A 17387-nucleotide genomic window follows, 5' to 3' on the forward strand; every position below is an offset into this window, starting at 1 on the left:
TACTGCTAATCTGAACGTACTCTCAACAAGGTACCACATTTAAAAAAAAATATTTGTAACTAAGAAACCATTCGGAAGTGCCTAGGTTCGAATCTCCGTGCATGAAACATTAAATGATAGAATATATTTTTTTCTAACAGCGGTCGCTCTTATGCAGGTAATGGCAAACCTTGAAGTATATTTCTGCAATGAAAAAGCTCTTCATAGAAAAATATCTGCCGTTCGGAGTCGGCTTAAAACTGTAAGTCCCTCCATTAGTGAAACAACATCAAGACGCACACCACAAATTGGAGCAGGAGCTCAGCCAAACACTCAAAAAGGGTGTGTATTTGATAAACTATACACATATCAGAAAATATATTATTTTCACATATTAAATTTTTATTTATATTAAAAAAGCTCTGTTCCAAGACGAGTCTCGCGATCCCGAAATTCCAGGACCAACATTTTCCGCAAATATTGGCACCTCTAGCTGGGGTAGATACAAATTTGAAACTTTTATGTATACACATATATGTATAATATCTTAATACATAATCGGGTGTTTTTTTGAGAGCTTGAGATCTTAGAATGACAATACAAAACATAAATATTGTTGGATTGCATTTTATTTTATTGTAATCTGGTAAATAATTTCATGGCATTTTGAATATGATTTCCGCCGCGGCTGCGAGTTACATGGTCCATTCGATCAATCTAATGTTTTATTGCTTTTTCAAATAAATCTGAATAATAAATCTAAATGAGCTCAATCGGCAAAAATGCGACGCAAACAATGGTCACTTTGCTTCAATTCTTGCACGAGCTGTTTTTTATAAGGGTGCAAACCAAGACCCCCTACGCAACATTTTCAACGTAGTCGAAGAACGAAGGCTTAAAAGTTGAGAAGGACTACGAATCAACATCGCCTTCTTCAACACTTGGCTCTATGAACTTCACGAACATATTTATATATTTTTTTTTTATTATTATTTTATAAGTAAATTTCCACGATTAGGAAGCGTAGTTCTTGTGTTAAACGATTCATGATGATTTGTCTAACCGAACAGAACAGAAATGTCAGCACATTTGCCATTCTCGGCTGTCAAATTACAGTTGTCAATATCGATAGTTCTCATGCAGCTAAAAGATACACCCGCTATATTCCAAGTGTTAAACTATTTGCAAACATTACACGCGTGCACTTTTGCATTTTAAATTATTTCCTCCTTTCCCCCAAACATCGCCCATACCCTTTATCACTCACCCTGCATAAACTAACAAAACTTATATGTATGTATGTACTTAGAACAATAACAACAAATAACCGGCACACGTCGGAAAATAAAGTATTGCAATTATGAAACCCAGTGTGAGTGGTCGACGCTGCCGCTGCTGCTGTTTGATATGCCAACGCGCCTCTTTCTCCGTTGACGCTGCCACGTGACCCATTCACATTTTTGTTGTCTATTGTAATTTTGCTGCAATAGGCATTTCCCATCTCGGCCTGAGAGCTTTCGAATTCTGGCAGTGAAATGTGATTCTTATATAAACGCTTTGACGTTAACTTCCTTCTATTAGCACTGATTGATATTTGTTTCCAATTTCGTTGTTTTTCACGTGTAGAAGCGGGTATGGTGGCGCTAAAGGCAATGCAGATAATTATTGCATTTGATAAAAATCCCCGTAAAGCCGGTAGGTGTACATTTCGTGCCTTTCGAAGGTGGACCACTCAAAGTAGCTTACTTGCATGAGTAATCAGTTAATACGTAAGTGTTTTTTTATATACATACATACGTACATGCATATGTACATAGGAGGTAAATTCTTTCTCATGTAATGCGTTTTTAGAATTCTCAATTAGTTTCGAAGAATAAGACCAAGCATAGAGATGATAATGCGCGCGGCGAAAATACGAGTATAAGCTGGAAGATGTCAGTGTGAAGGACTTAGAGCAACAAAGTTGGGCGGCTGACAAAGGATTTGAAGAATATAAAGTTTTATAAGTGTTTGCTGTTAAGCACAAAGCAAGCGAATACATCTACATATGGACATCAATCCATTAGCTCGGCTGAGTTATGGCAGTGCGCTATGACAGTCGACTACCTACTGAAACAGTTAATTTTTTTGCACACTCATCGCGCTTAAGTTTAATGGACTTCGTAAAGCAAAAGGTAATTTTTTCACAGAAACAAAAACAGTTTAATATAACATATATATGCATATATATATGTATATATAATTCACTCAATTTCTCAGACCCCAAAACATCATACGTCTCATGCTGGCGTTTGATTAGTCTCTCTCCATTAAGTGACAGAGGTACGTTTCAGGCAGTTTCTTTTATTTTCGATCTCGTTAATGGACTAATTGACTGCCCGTTTCTTCTAGAAAGAATACATTTTAATGTTCCCTGCAGGAACTTTCGCCGTGTCAAAATTTTTCATGTTGGCGTTAGGAGGACATTATATAGTGCCAAAGCGCCTCTTGTTAGAACGCTGTCTGACATTAACTATCTCGCCTCCCTTTCGGATCTAGACTTTTCCTGGGAGAAACATGTATTTAATACCCAATTAAAAAATTTCTTCATTTTTAACAATTCTAGATAATTACCTAGTATATTTTGTTAATTTATTTTCCTAAGCTTTAATATTGTTAATTACTTCTATATAAATACTCTTGGTTCTATGTAGTCTGTAAGAAACTTTGTATTTCTTGACTTACTAAAATGAATAATCCTGCTCTGTAAGTTATAAGAAATTTTATCTTTTTCTTTTACTCATTACAATTGAAGCTAGTTAATTATAAATTTAATTTAACTTTGATTAATTAATTTAGCATTAATCTGTTTTCATAGTCTGTAAGAAATACTGTATTTTTTAGACTATTAATTGATTTTTTTTTGGGTGCTTGGCCGAGCTCCTCCTCCTATTTGTGGTGCGCGTCTTGATGTTATTCCACAAATGGAGGGACCTACAGTTTCAAGCCAACTCCAAACGGCAGATATTTTTTTTCTGAGGAGCTTTTTCATGGCAGAAATACACTCGGAGGTTTGCCATTGCCTGCCGAGGGGCGACAGCTATTAGAAAAATGTTTTTCTTAATTTTGGTGTTTCACCGAGATTCGAACCAACGTTCTCTCTGTGAATTTCGAATGGTAATCACGCACCAACCTATTCGACTACGGCGGCCGCCATATGCATATATGTACATATAAATATACAAATGCCATTAACACTATGTGCAACAATATCACGCAGGGCAACCTAAAAATTTCACTCACAGGTTCCGTGGTTAAGATGGACAATTAATTCCGAAAGAAAATCCTATGTTGGGATAATTCTAGATGTAATTACATATAATCTAAAAAACAATATTTCACGACATAGGTACACCTAATTCCCTATTTAGACGATAGATACGTTCCCAAAACATTCGTGTAAAAAGAGAATTGGGTGAAGCAATGTTAAAAAATGTGTAGAGTTCACTTAAGAATTTATTTCGTGCTTACATATTTTAATGTATCAAATATATTATAAGAAATAAATTATTAAATGGCAAGAGTAAAATCTACCGAGTTTCAGAAACTTTTCCGGAGTCTCAGAAACTTTTTCTGAGGCTAATTTAAACGCTTCGTATATGCGACAAAAAATTTCACTCTGTTTGTTCTATTAAATTCAAGAAAAATTAATTCATGCATGCAAAATCGTGTTTTTTCGTTTGAATAAATATATATATTTTTTCTTTTTAACTCGTGTTAAATCAAATTCGCGTAAAACAAATTCGTGCAAACAGAGAATTAGTTGTAATAATCTTTGTTTAATATAAAATCGTAGAAACCATCAAGCACTTAATTAATATAAATAAAAATTAAAAAGAAGAAGAAATTCTTAACTTTTCTTACTTGAAAAAAAATGTAAGTACTGGGAACATTTTAGCGGTTTTCAAAAATACATGAGAGTCTCTCAAAGGAATGTTGACATACGAATTGTCAAAAAAAATTTACCTTTTGTTGCTTAAAGGACTATTAAAACTCACTCCAACAATAAAATTGAGCGTGAAAAAATTATTCAATCTAGATAAAAATGCCTATCGCACCACCCGCCTAAAGTTGTTAGCTTAAGAGTTAGGATGGATAAATAATTCGATCATTTTCAAATTTTTATAAATAAGTAGATAAATAAAATAATTTGATGAGAATATAATAAAAGCATAAAAAGCATGCCGCTAATCAGTTAAGATGGCAGACAAAGTCGCTAAACTTTTGCACTTTGCAGTTTTCAGATACAAATATTTTTCTCTAGCGAGCGCAGAGGTGGTAAATCGAAACCAGCTACTATTACTTAACCATTGAATAGAACATGGCAAAAGTATCGAGCGAGTCATGGAATTTATTTACCAGGGCGCAAAAATAACATCTTCAAAAAATGTCATTGATGAGTTGCGAAATCAATCAGCACAAGGCCTCACCTCAGGTGTTTACGCGATATTATATGGAAAAACCAATCAATGAGCATCAAGAGCAAATATACATATATATTTTTTTAAAACAATAACATATGTATTGTAATTTTTTTCTTTAAAAAAACGGCACCTGCATTAAAGATGAAGAAATGCATTTTGAACCAATAACAGTTAACTTAATAGGCGCCTTTGATTCGCTATGTATTAGCGAGTGGCCAAGAGATTAAGCAACTGGTATAAATAAACAAATATTGCATATATATTGGAAGCACTGGAAAAGAGCTGCCAAAAATTATATTTGTTCGAAAACATTTAATGAGTATAAGTGAGACCACGTTCGTACAGGAAAACATTTGTTGCTTCAACTCGTCATTTGTGAAGCTCAGCAATTGCAAGCAACGGAGCTGCTGGTGTGAGCACGACAGGCAACACCAAAAGAGAATTCGCAAAGTTCTTATGAAACTTGCCAAATATCAGAAAAGAGAGTTAGCAGCATTGAAAATAGTGAGTTACACCAGTTTTATGAGGTATAACTATCTTTGCGAGCAGCGAATCTTGCTCGATAACTTTGTTATTGCTTTAATGCAATTTTTTAGTCAAGTGAGCAGAGCCCAGAGATAACGAGCAGAGAAGTGGCGAATCGAAGGGGCCCAATATCGCATTTGTATTTTGTACACCACTAAAGCTTAAACTCACAGTGAAGAGCTTTACCCTGAATTTGTGAGCAAATCAAAGGGTGCCTTGGCTTATACATTTTATATGTCTTATTTGTGCTTCGGAATCGAGCCGGATTCCCGAGCGGTATTATGACAAATTCCTGGTGCAGGACGAAGAGACAAATAGGGAAAGTTGTAAATTACCACATTGTCCCATTATCAGTTTTGGAACATAGGAAGACTTATGAATAGTAGTATTGCCGTTTAAAATTCAGGTCACAAGTATTATTACTTATAGAATCTGAGAGAATTTAGCAGAATTCTGAGGTTTTACACAAAAAATTTCCATATTTTTAAGAAGATACGATTGGAAAGAATAACTTGGGCAACAGAAATGCATCTAAATCAGTTTTAAGGAATTTTTCTGTTTCTTCTAGTTAAATAAAATTGCGTGAAACTTAAAAAACAGATCGTATACGGGTGGTCGAAACCACATCTCTGGCCCTTTCAACATCAATAAGTAAACTAAATTTAATCAATGACACATGTTCTTTCCATTACCGAGGGCAGTTCTTCAAAAGCCTTTAATAATTTAGCAGACTCACACAACTTACCATATAATCTGATTCTAAATATTGACTGAACTTTTAAATAAATTTTAAGACGTAAGTAAATGATCGCAAATAATATATAAAATCTATTATTTTACTAAACTACAATGTTTTACATCTGACACGTCTGAGTTTGAGTTATATTCGTGTAAAGAACATATCGTGTATTTTTTTATGAAAATGGGAAAGGAAGAATTCGTACAGTGACCAAAAAGGGCGTGGGATGAAATCATAACATATCTTCATAATTTGTCACTTTGGTTTTTGCACAAATGAATTGACAAAGAGTGAAGAATGTTGACGAAACTAGTGGAAAAAAACATAAAATTCTGCATAGAATTCAGAGAACCTTATAAGCATGCATTGCATAAAATAATAATTTGTAGGACAGCTACCTACTCTTCAGTCATTAATGAAGTAACACGAGTGGAGGCTGCGTTGATTTTTTCGTATATCTCAAACATTGTATCAGTTTATTCGTAAACAAACAGCTATCATGACCGCAGTTGCATCAACGAACCAGCTGATTCCTTCAAAATCACTGACAATCGTTAACGGTCTGATGTTGGCCACACCTTTGCAACGATGTACCGTGAACGTGGCTACCTCAAGGTACATAAGTGCCCCGTTAGCTCGTCTGGCCTTCGTGAGCCAAAGAAAAGTTGGAGAAGTGCCCGCGCTCAAAGGGAAAAATAAAGGACAATTTTCCCGGACAAACTTTGCTTTTTTAGCCAGTTAATCGGTAAGCGACGTTCAGTTTTGGCAAGGAATAGGTCTGTGTGTAATTTTGTTTGTTGTACAGTCATTTACCGGCTAAAAGGAGCATTAATATTGAAAGCTCGTGTATGATTTTCACCAAAATCACGAATTAAATCGAAAGCACTTCAATTCGAAAATTGTGTCAAATTGACGTAAACCACACTTGAATATTAAAACACTTATAGGCCTGCCTTCGATTATCTTATATTTCACAGCAATATCAAGGAATAACTATTTTTATTTTTTTATTTTATAAAAGTTTACATAACAATATAATTATTATATAAACTTACAAACTAACGCAGCACTAGCATCAGAGAGTAGAAAAAAAGAACAAATATACATACAATATATATATTATTTTTATTTATCATATTAAAACCAATTGGAAAATAACAGTTGGAATCAAGTTTTCAATTAGAATTTTCTCAATTTGAGAAACACAACAAAATACACTTTGATTCTCCACTTGAAGGTGCTGTGTAGAATCACTATTGGAAACTAATTTCAATATTCGTCAGTGAAGCTTTCGAAATCATGATATTTTCTTTCTATTAGGCCTCCAATGCCATTTCTAGAACTTCAAGAGAATTTAACTTGCTTTCAAATCCTATTGGCCGTGATTTTTCTTACACAAAGTACTACTAATACTATTAAATGAATAAATAAATGAATTTAATTGAAATGAATAGCGTAACTATTTTTTCCTTTTTTACTGGCAAAATTTTTACATTCCTACATTAAAATGAAATACGTAAGTAAATAATGAGTTTAAATTATTTTTAATTGAATTACTAAAATAATAATCAATCACTCGCAGATGGAGCTTAATATTCTCTCTTAATAAAAACTCTTTATGAAATATAATACTAAAATCGTGTATGTCTCCACTCAATGCGCCTAGTATCGCTGAAGTAGTAAAATCCTCAAACTAGCTTTGCTCTTACAAAAAATAAATAACTTTTATTTTTGTCACTGACTTTTGTTTTTTACCTTGAAACCACTAAATAATTTAAATTTACCTGAACATTTTTGATAACATCACCTCTTTTATGGGCGCAATTACCTAATTGCATAGCCTCTTTTGTCGCAATGTTCGTTACCACAACAATGACCTCTTCTCACAATTGCTGTTTTCAACTCACACAGATTTCATAAGAATGGAAAAAATACTTAGTATCTCGGAGACGTGATAGGTAAGTAAGTTTTGGCAGCGAAAAGTTGGCGCGTTATTTCGTGGGCCGCCCTTGGGCACTATGGCAGGCGCACAGAAGGACACATATGCATACATATATAAAGAGTGAGGCGACAATTAGGGCTGGCACAACTGTTCAGTAATTGTTGGTACTTACCCTTCACTTTTTTCGTACGTTTATTGTCTGACCTTCGCTTCTGCCTTTTTATTCGTTTATTATTTGTTGTTCTCTGCTTCTCTTAAGTCTTTTAATTTTCAACACGTTCTGATTTGCTTCGCTAAAGGACGTTTTGGAAGACTTAAACAATAAACGTGATTTGCGCGAAAATGAAAAATAAAAACGAAATACAACAAAAATTGCACAGCTAACGTTTATATAAAATCACGAATAAATTGGCGCGGACTTCTTTGTCTTCAATACGCTTTTGCGGAATTTCGAAACAATAAAAAACAAAAGCGTATTTCCTTATTGCACTTTTGTTTTCGAAAAATTCAAAAAGACAAAAAAAAACCGACACACAATGAGTTCTTGCGCCGAAAACAACGCGTTTTAATATATATGTAAGTATGTGTTTTATATTAAATAAAACGGAGGCAGGATTCTGATTCTGCGAAAATAAAACACTTGAAATTCGTCCGTGCAGCCTGTTGGATGTGTTACAGAGTAGAAGTGTTGTATCGCACTGACGGTGTATAACGCATTTGAACTCGCAAAGACGACTGTGCTGGCTGTTGTTGTGTGACCGCGCTCGAGGAGGCCGCACCGAGCCAGCAAGTCAGCGAACCGCAAGCCAAATAGTCAGTCAGTTCGTTAAGCAGAGAAGCACACACACTCACCGCAAGTAATCCAACAGCTCTGCAAACGTCACGAAACTGCTTGGCGTGTGTATATGACTACGTGAATGCTTTCTTCTCGATTTCGGCGCTGCAGTTCTTGCTGGAGCAGCGCTGTAGGTTGAGGGCGCTATCTCGGAAAATTTCGCTTTACGTACACACGTACATATGCATTTATGTGGGTGTAAGTGTGTAGAAATTGTTTTTAGTTTTTCTCGCTGTTCGAATCGGGATGCTTCGTCACAGAAATACTGAGCAGCAGGTATGTGTTGGTAAGCAGTCCAAGTTGACTAGAAGGTATCAGCTGAAACAACAACGTCGGTAATGACATTCATCTGTTAAATGCACAGTGGGTTGAGGGTTGCTCAAAAACTACCAAATATTGATTAAAGCGCATACTTACATTTACATGCATGCATGTATGTGTGAATTTATATAACACGTTTAATGTGAAAGACAAAGGACACAAGGCAACGAAAAATGCAAAAAACTAATATATGCACGATAAAATATAAATCTGTATGTCTATATGAAAGTAAGAAACTAAAGCAGAAGTTATGACATTTTTTTCATAAAATGGAGCCATGAAACCCAGACGTTGGAGGGCGTCTTATACTTGCCCTAACCACTTTTAAGTCAAAGTCGTGTACTTTCTTCTATATACACCCCGTTGCATAATTGTAAGTAAATCACTGCTTTTAATATTAAATAAATATATAGTTTATAAAGGGTGGTTAAGTTTTGAGGGCCGATGTTGATTTTGAACAAAATACAATTTTTTTTAAAAATTATTATCATTTCTCTTTATTATGATAATATTGGTATAGCTCAATTACGTATGGAACAAAATATCGGCCTCGGCGGCACACCTCCATCCGATGGTCCAAATTTTCGATAACGCTGAGGCATAATTGAGGTTCTTTGCCGTCAATGTGCCGAATTATCTCATCCTTTAGCACTTGAATTGTTACTGGCTTATCGACGTACACCTTTTCTTTTAAATAACCCCAAAGAAAGAAGTCCAACGGTGTCGTTGACGTTTAGGTGTGGTTCATATTCAATATCGGCCCTTTAAATTTAACCACCCTTTACTACAATAATAACCTTACAATGCAAATTTCAAACTTTGTACAAACTTTTTAGTTTTTTTTCAAAGTTCCACCAAAATTTTAAACTTTTTAATCTGAACTTTTAGAATTTTTTGAGTATGCAGTTTTATAGCCATTTTTATCTCTTGCCAACAAGTGCTACTTTGGACTAAGTAGGTATTTGAGTAGTAAAGCCCTCTCTCTACGAACAAAACTAACACTCTATAAGGCTCTCATCTTGACCGTCTTAACGTATGGCGTAGAAGCTTGGACGATGACAATATCCGATGGGTCGTCACTTGGAGTGTTTGAGAGAAAGCGGCGAGTATCGTAGGCAATGGAACAATGACGACGCTTTGCAACGACATAAACATAGCGCAGTGAATAAAGATCCAGCGGGTCCGTTGGCTGGGTCATTTCTCCTGCTGGATACAAACGCTTCGGCTCGATGCAGTACCAGCTGGTGGTAGCAGAGGAAGCGGAAGGCATCCTTTGCGTTGGAAATATTAGGTGGAGATGGACTTGGCTTCACTTGGCGCCGATTAACTCGAGAAAGGAATGACTGGCGTGCTTTGTAAAACTCGGTCAAAATTGCGTAAGCTGTTATCACGCCAATCAATAAGAAGATGAAGTTTTATAGCCTATTGAGTAAGCTCAGAGCTCAGAGTAAGACTGGACATGGAAAGCCGAGTTCTCTTCGGGTAGGAGGAAGAAGAGCGTCCTCTGGAATAAGGTTTCAAAGTTTTCAAATCTATTAACAAGTAATTTTTTTACCATATTTTTAATTTTTTTATATCGAACGAAACTGTGAAAAGTACCTTTTTTAAATTGGATTAATGTATCGTTATAAATATATATATTTTTTTTTTTTTTTTTTTTGTCGTTTATTTGCAATCTATTTTTAAAATAATAAGCAAATTATCTAACTATTAACAATTTGACTTATATTATTGAGCTCCATTGAGGTCAATAATGATATATATGTATACTACGATTAATGTACATTTATATTCAGACTTATGTGTTAGATTTTAATACATTTTAATATTAGATTTATCTATTAGGTTCTGAATGGAATGTCTAATACATGATGTCTTTTAAGTCTATTAATTTCATTAGTTTCATCAAGTAATGCAATTGCTAGCGGGTTATCGTGATAACTTAATCTCTGTAAATATTTTGTGGTAATTTTTTTAATTTCATCTTTTATAAAGGGAATTTTTAGATCAGTATGTATGGCTTTATTTGTGACGAACCAGGGTGCACTTGTGATAAGCCTCAAAGTTTTTGACTGATATCTTTGCAGAATTTCTATGTTAGAATTGCAAGCAGTTCCCCACAGTTGTACTGCGTAGGTCCATACTGGCTTTAGTATAGCCTTATATATTAATATTTTGTTATTTAGATTAAGTGTTGATTTTGGTCCTAGTAGCCAGTAAAGTTTGTTTGTTTTTATCTTTAACTGGGTTTTTTTTGCTTGAATATGGCATTTCCAGGTTAGCCGTTTGTCCAAATGTATGCCAAGGTATTTGACCGTATCTTGTTTGGGAATTATATTACCATTTAGATAGAGTGAAGGGCATCCTTTCCGTCTCAATGAAAACAAAACATGCACAGATTTGTTTGTGTTAACTTTTAATTTCCATCGGTCCAGCCACGTCTGTATCTCGTTTAGTTCTATCTGAACTAGATTGGTTGCACCATATTTTTAATTTTTTTATATCGAACGAAACTGTGAAAAGTACCTTTTTTAAATTGGATTAATGTATCGTTATAAATATATGAAGTTTATTTTGTTTTATTCAATTAAATAAAATTAAAAGTACATTAAAAAACTTCAATACTGTGTTCATTACAAAAAAAGGTACTTTATGAGGAAAGAGTTGTTAGATAACTTCTTCTGTCGATTCCATTTATATCTTCCTCGGAGGACCATGTTGAGGAATTTTGATGTGTCTCCAACTCACCGGAGGCTTTTATGTTGCCTGGTTGCCCTATTGCCATTTCTTCGGTACTTTCTGAAGGATTATATATATACATATATATTTGGCACGTACACCCTCTGTTTTTTTGGGTGTTTGGCCGAGCTCCTCCTCCTATTTGTGGTGTGCGTCTTGATGTTGTTCCACAAATGGAGGGACCTACAGTTTCGGAGGTTTGCCATTGCCTGTTGAGGGGCAACAGCTATTAGAAAAATGTTCTACGTTCTCTCTGTGAATTCCGAATGGTAGTCACGCACCAACCCATTCAGCCACCTTTCGTTAAAATGAAATTGTATAAAATAGCACAAGTTAGTATCACATCAGGAACCATCAGGGATTTTGAAAGAGGGTATGCGGAGTCACCCAATATTATTGCACTTGGTGTTAGCTGTTGTTTGCCGGATGTTATGCCATTAAATATTGGGCTCCGTCTCCAGACATTAGCATCGTGGCAGTTTCCTGGATAGCCAATAAACACATCCAAAAAACGGAATCGGCTATCACTTATGGCCTATGAGGTATTGATTTAGAAACTTCGAGAGTAATAAATTCGGAGTATTTACCTGCATTTGAACGGGCTATTTCCCTTCCCGGTCATAGTAGCTGAAAGATACATTAAAGTGTGTTCCATCTAAGCAACCAATTACAAAGGGAATCGGGGTTTCTCTGCTGTTTTCGAACTCAGTCATATTTGTTTGTTGCTCTTCAAGAGATGGCCATTTTATTTCGATTTTCAATTTATATATTGCTTTAATTGTTTTGTTGAAAAGATAATGGGCAGCTCCCTTAGTAATATTAAAACGATCCGAAAGCTGCCGGAATTTCCATAATGTAATGTATAAACATATTTCTAATGATTTCCCACAACGACCGTTCCTTGCAGTTAAACAAAATGGAGTTAGGGCGGCTTTTAAACACTTCTTAAAAGGATTTTATTAAAAACTGATTCAACTGGATATCGAAAACTTACCTCAGAAAGTGGACCAATTCATTCGGACATGAGAAATAATTTTATTGTTTCAAAAATAGATTTGTTTTTCGGTATTTTTCGTTTTAATAATAAACTTCTTACAAAATATGCCCTTTTAAGCTTTACGCGGATTTTTTCTTCAATTTAAAAAAAATTATGAGTTTTTGACTCACATGCATCGTCGGCTACTAAACTTAGTAATAATGCAGCAAATTTATTTGCAAAACGTCAGCAAATCTATTAATCAATTGCTTGAATTGTCACATTGGCAGTGCCGCCAACACTGCAGTTACTGCGCATTATAATGCGTTTCTGAATATACCCTATGTGTACTATTATATTAAGATTCTTTAGACGTCTGATCTAGGTCCTATGTTCTTTTTGGGGGTTATACATTTTTCGGTTTTTACGATCCCGGAATTTTCGGGATCTCGTTAACAAAGTCCCAAGATCCCGATAAGAGTCCCGAGATTTATATATTCGTTATTTTGCAACAAGTTAACGCGAAAAAAATTCCAACACAAATAATTAATAAATAAATTGGTTTCGAGTACATTTTTTATTTAAAGTGAAATTATTTCAGTAGAAGAAAATTAATTAAAAATTACTTGTTTTCACGGTGACTCTACTTAAATCTATAGAAGTAAAAGATTTTCCGCAAAAATATGACGCCCCATTGTGCCGCCTACTTACTTCGCAATGAGTCGTTTAGTTACGACGTCATCAGTTGGGGAGTCATAGCAAATAAAGCCGAAAGTCATGGGTCGAGTTTGCAGTCAAAATAAATACACACGAGCACGTGAGTAAGCTACACATTTACGAATAATTTCTACACATGAGAGACTTGCATGCCTGCACGTACACATAAATAAGCGCGCCACATGTGTACGTGAAGGATTTGCTCTCTTGGCTGTTGCCAGTCTGCAAGAATATTCTGATGCTGCGCCCTGTATCTTTTCAATATTGGTACTTACATAAATATGTCGTATTGTCCTTGCTGAAGGTGAAAGCGAAGGAATATTTCTCGTATCCTTTTGGTGTTTTGCTTTTAGTTCCATTTAAAGATTGAATTTCGCGCATTGCCAATAAAATTGCATTATTAAAAATTTCGTAAGGGGATGAGTACCTGCGGTTTGTATGAAGGCAATTATAATATTCTTCTTCACAATTATGTATTTGCTGCGTAAGATAATAAAAATAAACTTTTGATGAAGCAAAGGTGAACAAGCTTTTGAGTGAACTGGCGAAATCTTTGCCTCTTGATGTTAATACACAAATGGAGGGTATTCGAATGGCAGATGGTTTTGAAGAAAAGCTTTTCCATTGTTTGCTGAGGGAGGCGGACATCAGTATTACTGTAGCCGTATTGAGATCGGACGGCACATTCTATAAACTTAACGCTCAAGTTTAACTGATTTAAAAGACTTTTTGCCGGTTTCTCTTTGTCTGTTCAAATAATACCAGAATGGAACAGTCTCAAAAGCTGCTCTGAAATATCAGGGCATTATGTTTGATGCTAGGCTACCATTTAAGCCACATATGTAGCAGCGGCGCTATCTCGGCTCATGGTGAGCTCGAGAGGGCCAAGACAACAGAGTAGGCTGCTGTACGTAAGTGTGGTAAGAAGTATTCTTCTGTATGTTGCATCTATCTAGTCTTACGCGTTGGATAAAACCTCATACGCACGCGAAATGGGATCCTTGTACCGGCTTTGCCGTATAAGAATATGTAGCCCGTTCCGAATTACATCAGAGGAAGCAGCGCTTGTAATATCTGGCCTTTGCCCAATCGAAAGAAGGAGAGTTGTTGGCAGAAATGGCAAATGTCGTTATTAAAGACGCAGACACAGTTTTTTTGCCGGTTCGCAGTTTGAAACCTAAAGTGTTGACTTGAAAAATAAGGTAGGGAAACCGACTAAGTTTAACAACCTGACTGATTTAAAATTTTCATAGAAGGCAATAGGCAGCTCCCCTTCCATAATGCAATACCTAACAATAGTTCCACGGACAAAGGGAAACGGAGCAGGGGTGGTTTTTAGTGCTGTGAGCGGCAAGTTTCACACTTGGCGTTCAATGCTTTGTGCCACCTCTAAAAAAAGAAAAAATAATAGGAGGTCCAAAAACTTTATAACTTCTGTTGCTAAAGCTAAGTCAGGCTTGAGTTAAGAAACAAAAACTACAATTGTTAACTCACAATAGCACGCTCCTGTAATATAATCCTGCACAGATTTCAGTCAGCGCACGCCTTTCGGTTGAAAATTCATCGCTGAATTCGTCAAATGCACAGGTCTCTCTATACAGGTTGTGCTAATTACGTTCCGGGAGTTTAGTTATAACTCGGAAATACTGCGTCGTAGAAGCAAAATACCTTCGTTTAGTTCCATTCGATATTTGAAGTCCATAGAACGTAAGGTTTATGTGTTATGCATTTTTGTCGAAACTCAGTTTTTTAGTGGCGACGTGAAAATGAATGACTCACATTCCAAGCAACATGTTGCCCAAATAGAGGATATACTTGGAAGAAAAAAACCAAATTCTCCCTTTACGATTGTTATGATCCAATTTTTAGTGAAATCTGGCGACGACAGAGATTATATGAGTCTGATAGTGACTGGAGGCGGCCGTCGCGGCCAAATGGGTTGGTATGGGTCTACCATTCGGAATTCAGAGGGAGAACGTCGGCTCGAATCCCGGCGAAAGATCAAAAAATAAAGAAAAATTTTTTTCTAATAGCGGTCGCCCCTCGGCAGGCAATGGCAAACCTCCGAGTATATTTCTGTCATGAAAAAGCTCCTCATAAAAAATATCTGTCGTTCGGAGTCGGCTTGAAACTGTAGGCCCCTCCATTTGTGGAATAACATCAAGACGCACACCACAAATAGGAGAAGGAGCTCGGCCAAACACCCAAAAAGAGTGTACGCGCCAAATATATACATATATAAATGTATATAGTCATTGGAGAGGAAATTTGGTCATTTTAGTGTGAAATCGCAACCCGAAAACAAAGGGAAAGGGTGAGGAGTGGTCAATGAAAATTAGGATGTCTAAGCCGTAATTGAACTCAGGGCCGCAACTACAGGGATTATTGTTTTTGTTTTTAAGCTATATATATATATATATATATATAATTGGCGCGTACACCCTTTTTGGGTGTTTGGCCGTCAATCATTGTAAATATAATATTTTTTTACCGGTGACTGTACAATTCCTGAATGCCAGCGGGCACTAATTTTCCGTGTGCGGCCAGAACTCACCGAACGGTTGGTTCTTGCACCTTGACTACGCGCCTATCTATTGTTCAGTGTTCAAGAATTTTTGGCGAAAAAAGGTATTTCACGATTGTTGCATCTCCTGATATCGCTCCTGCCTACTTTTTCGTATACTCTCTAAGATGGAATGCACTTCAAATGAACTCTGGCAGTATACAGAAGGTCAAGAAAGTTGTATTCGCGCTGCTGAACGGGTTAACTTCGAAGGAATATCAGCTGTACTATCAACCGAGGGAGCATCGTTCGAATAGTTGCATAGAGTTAGGGGATTCTATTAAGAAGGTCGATTGCTTTTGCTTGACAAATTCCGGGTACTTAACTGCCTGTGGATGCTGATGGAGAATGAATATTTATTTACAACAAATTTATTTTAATAAATAAAATAGAAGATCTGTGTTCTGCTATTTCCACTTTATCTTTAAATAATATTGTATTTTTTCAAATTTCTTTCGAAAGTGTCGATCGCTAGCGAGAGCGGCTAAAAGTATAAAAAAATATCATACATTTCAATACACGATGCAAGAATACTACTTGGTCATGCTGGCATCTTATCTTTCTTGGTAAACTGCCTTTCTCAATAAAATACCGCGAGCATTTGCTTAAAGATAAAACCACACTAAAGTACAGGGTTAACCATTAGTGGTTTCTTTTTAAAATTGCAAAAAATTAACAAACATTTTATTGGTTTATTCGAAAGATCCTCTTAACTCAGCTTTAAAAAACCTATTCCACGATTGGGTCACTGGATATTCACCTTAAGGACCTGGATGGATTGTTCGCATAGCACCGGCCCTTTGCAACACCCCACAAAAAACGTCTAACGACGTCAAATCGCTGCTCCGAGACGGTCATCTGACATCGCAGAGACCGCTGATAACACGATTACCGAAGTTGGGCCGTGAAACTTTGTGAGACCGTGGGCTTTGTGAAACCAAATTTCGTCCAAAGACCATGTCTTCAATTCCCGGCTACAAAAAGGGTTACTCATGCCTCTATAGCGCTCATCGTTGACCAGCAGCTTTTCCAATCCGCACCAGACTGTCCCACTCTGAGGGTACACTGACCACGCACGGATTTTCCGATCCCCTTATGCGGCAGTTTTGTTTGTTAGCATAGCCGCCGAGATGAAAATGCGCTTCGCCAGAAAATATGATTTTGACTTATTTTCAATAAACGCACTTAATAAATAAAAAAGTTTCTAATATTTCCCCCTCAGAACTCAAAGCTATATCTAAAGTGGTTCATTAATTTTTTAAATGAGCAAAAAATAATGCTTTTGTATAAAAACAACGAACAAACAGACACCAGAAGAGATTAGTATAATTTAAATTTCCTATATTTACACTTATGGACCAAATAATAGAATTGGGATACTTTTTTTTTAATTTTCATTACGTTTTTATGTAAATATACAACAATTATTATATAAATCAAATTTTCAAACTAATTTTTGTAACGAATACTCGAAATAAATATATGAATAAAATGAGCAACACCGCCAGGAAAAAAACGTATCAAAAATCGACGAGGATTTTAGCCACTTCAAACTTGCGCTTTTGGGACTAAAATTTATTGTATTATA

The 17387-nt window shown here is 35.8% G+C and overlaps 2 protein-coding genes and 1 long non-coding RNA gene across 4 annotated transcripts in view; 1 reads left to right on the top strand and 2 right to left on the bottom strand.

Moving 5' to 3' along the window:
- Nucleotides 1–8390, bottom strand: part of LOC128860896 (facilitated trehalose transporter Tret1-2 homolog) — a 97094-nt gene extending 88704 nt beyond the window's left edge. For both annotated transcript variants that reach the window (XM_054098691.1, XM_054098690.1), the window contains exon 1: nt 7821–8390. The gene's annotated coding sequence lies outside the window, so the exon portion shown is untranslated. The remainder of the gene's footprint in view (nt 1–7820) is intronic.
- Nucleotides 8391–11823: 3433 nt separating this feature from the next.
- LOC128860899 (uncharacterized) lies at nt 11824–12629 on the bottom strand. The gene is made up of 3 exons (XR_008454310.1): nt 12538–12629; nt 12131–12487; nt 11824–12078 (listed from the first exon to the last, which is right to left on the bottom strand). It is a non-coding gene; the product is annotated as an uncharacterized LOC128860899 (long non-coding RNA).
- Nucleotides 12630–15643: 3014 nt separating this feature from the next.
- LOC128860900 (uncharacterized) lies at nt 15644–16210 on the top strand. Its single transcript, XM_054098692.1, has 2 exons — nt 15644–15864; nt 15928–16210. Exons 1-2 carry the CDS (start codon nt 15749–15751, stop codon nt 16139–16141), a joined length of 330 nt encoding a protein of 109 aa, XP_053954667.1. The 5' UTR covers nt 15644–15748; the 3' UTR covers nt 16142–16210.
- The last annotated feature ends 1177 nt before the right edge of the window (nt 16211–17387 follow it).

This window comes from Anastrepha ludens, chromosome 4, assembly GCF_028408465.1.
Source record: "Anastrepha ludens isolate Willacy chromosome 4, idAnaLude1.1, whole genome shotgun sequence".
Lineage (NCBI taxonomy): Eukaryota > Metazoa > Arthropoda > Insecta > Diptera > Tephritidae > Anastrepha > Anastrepha ludens.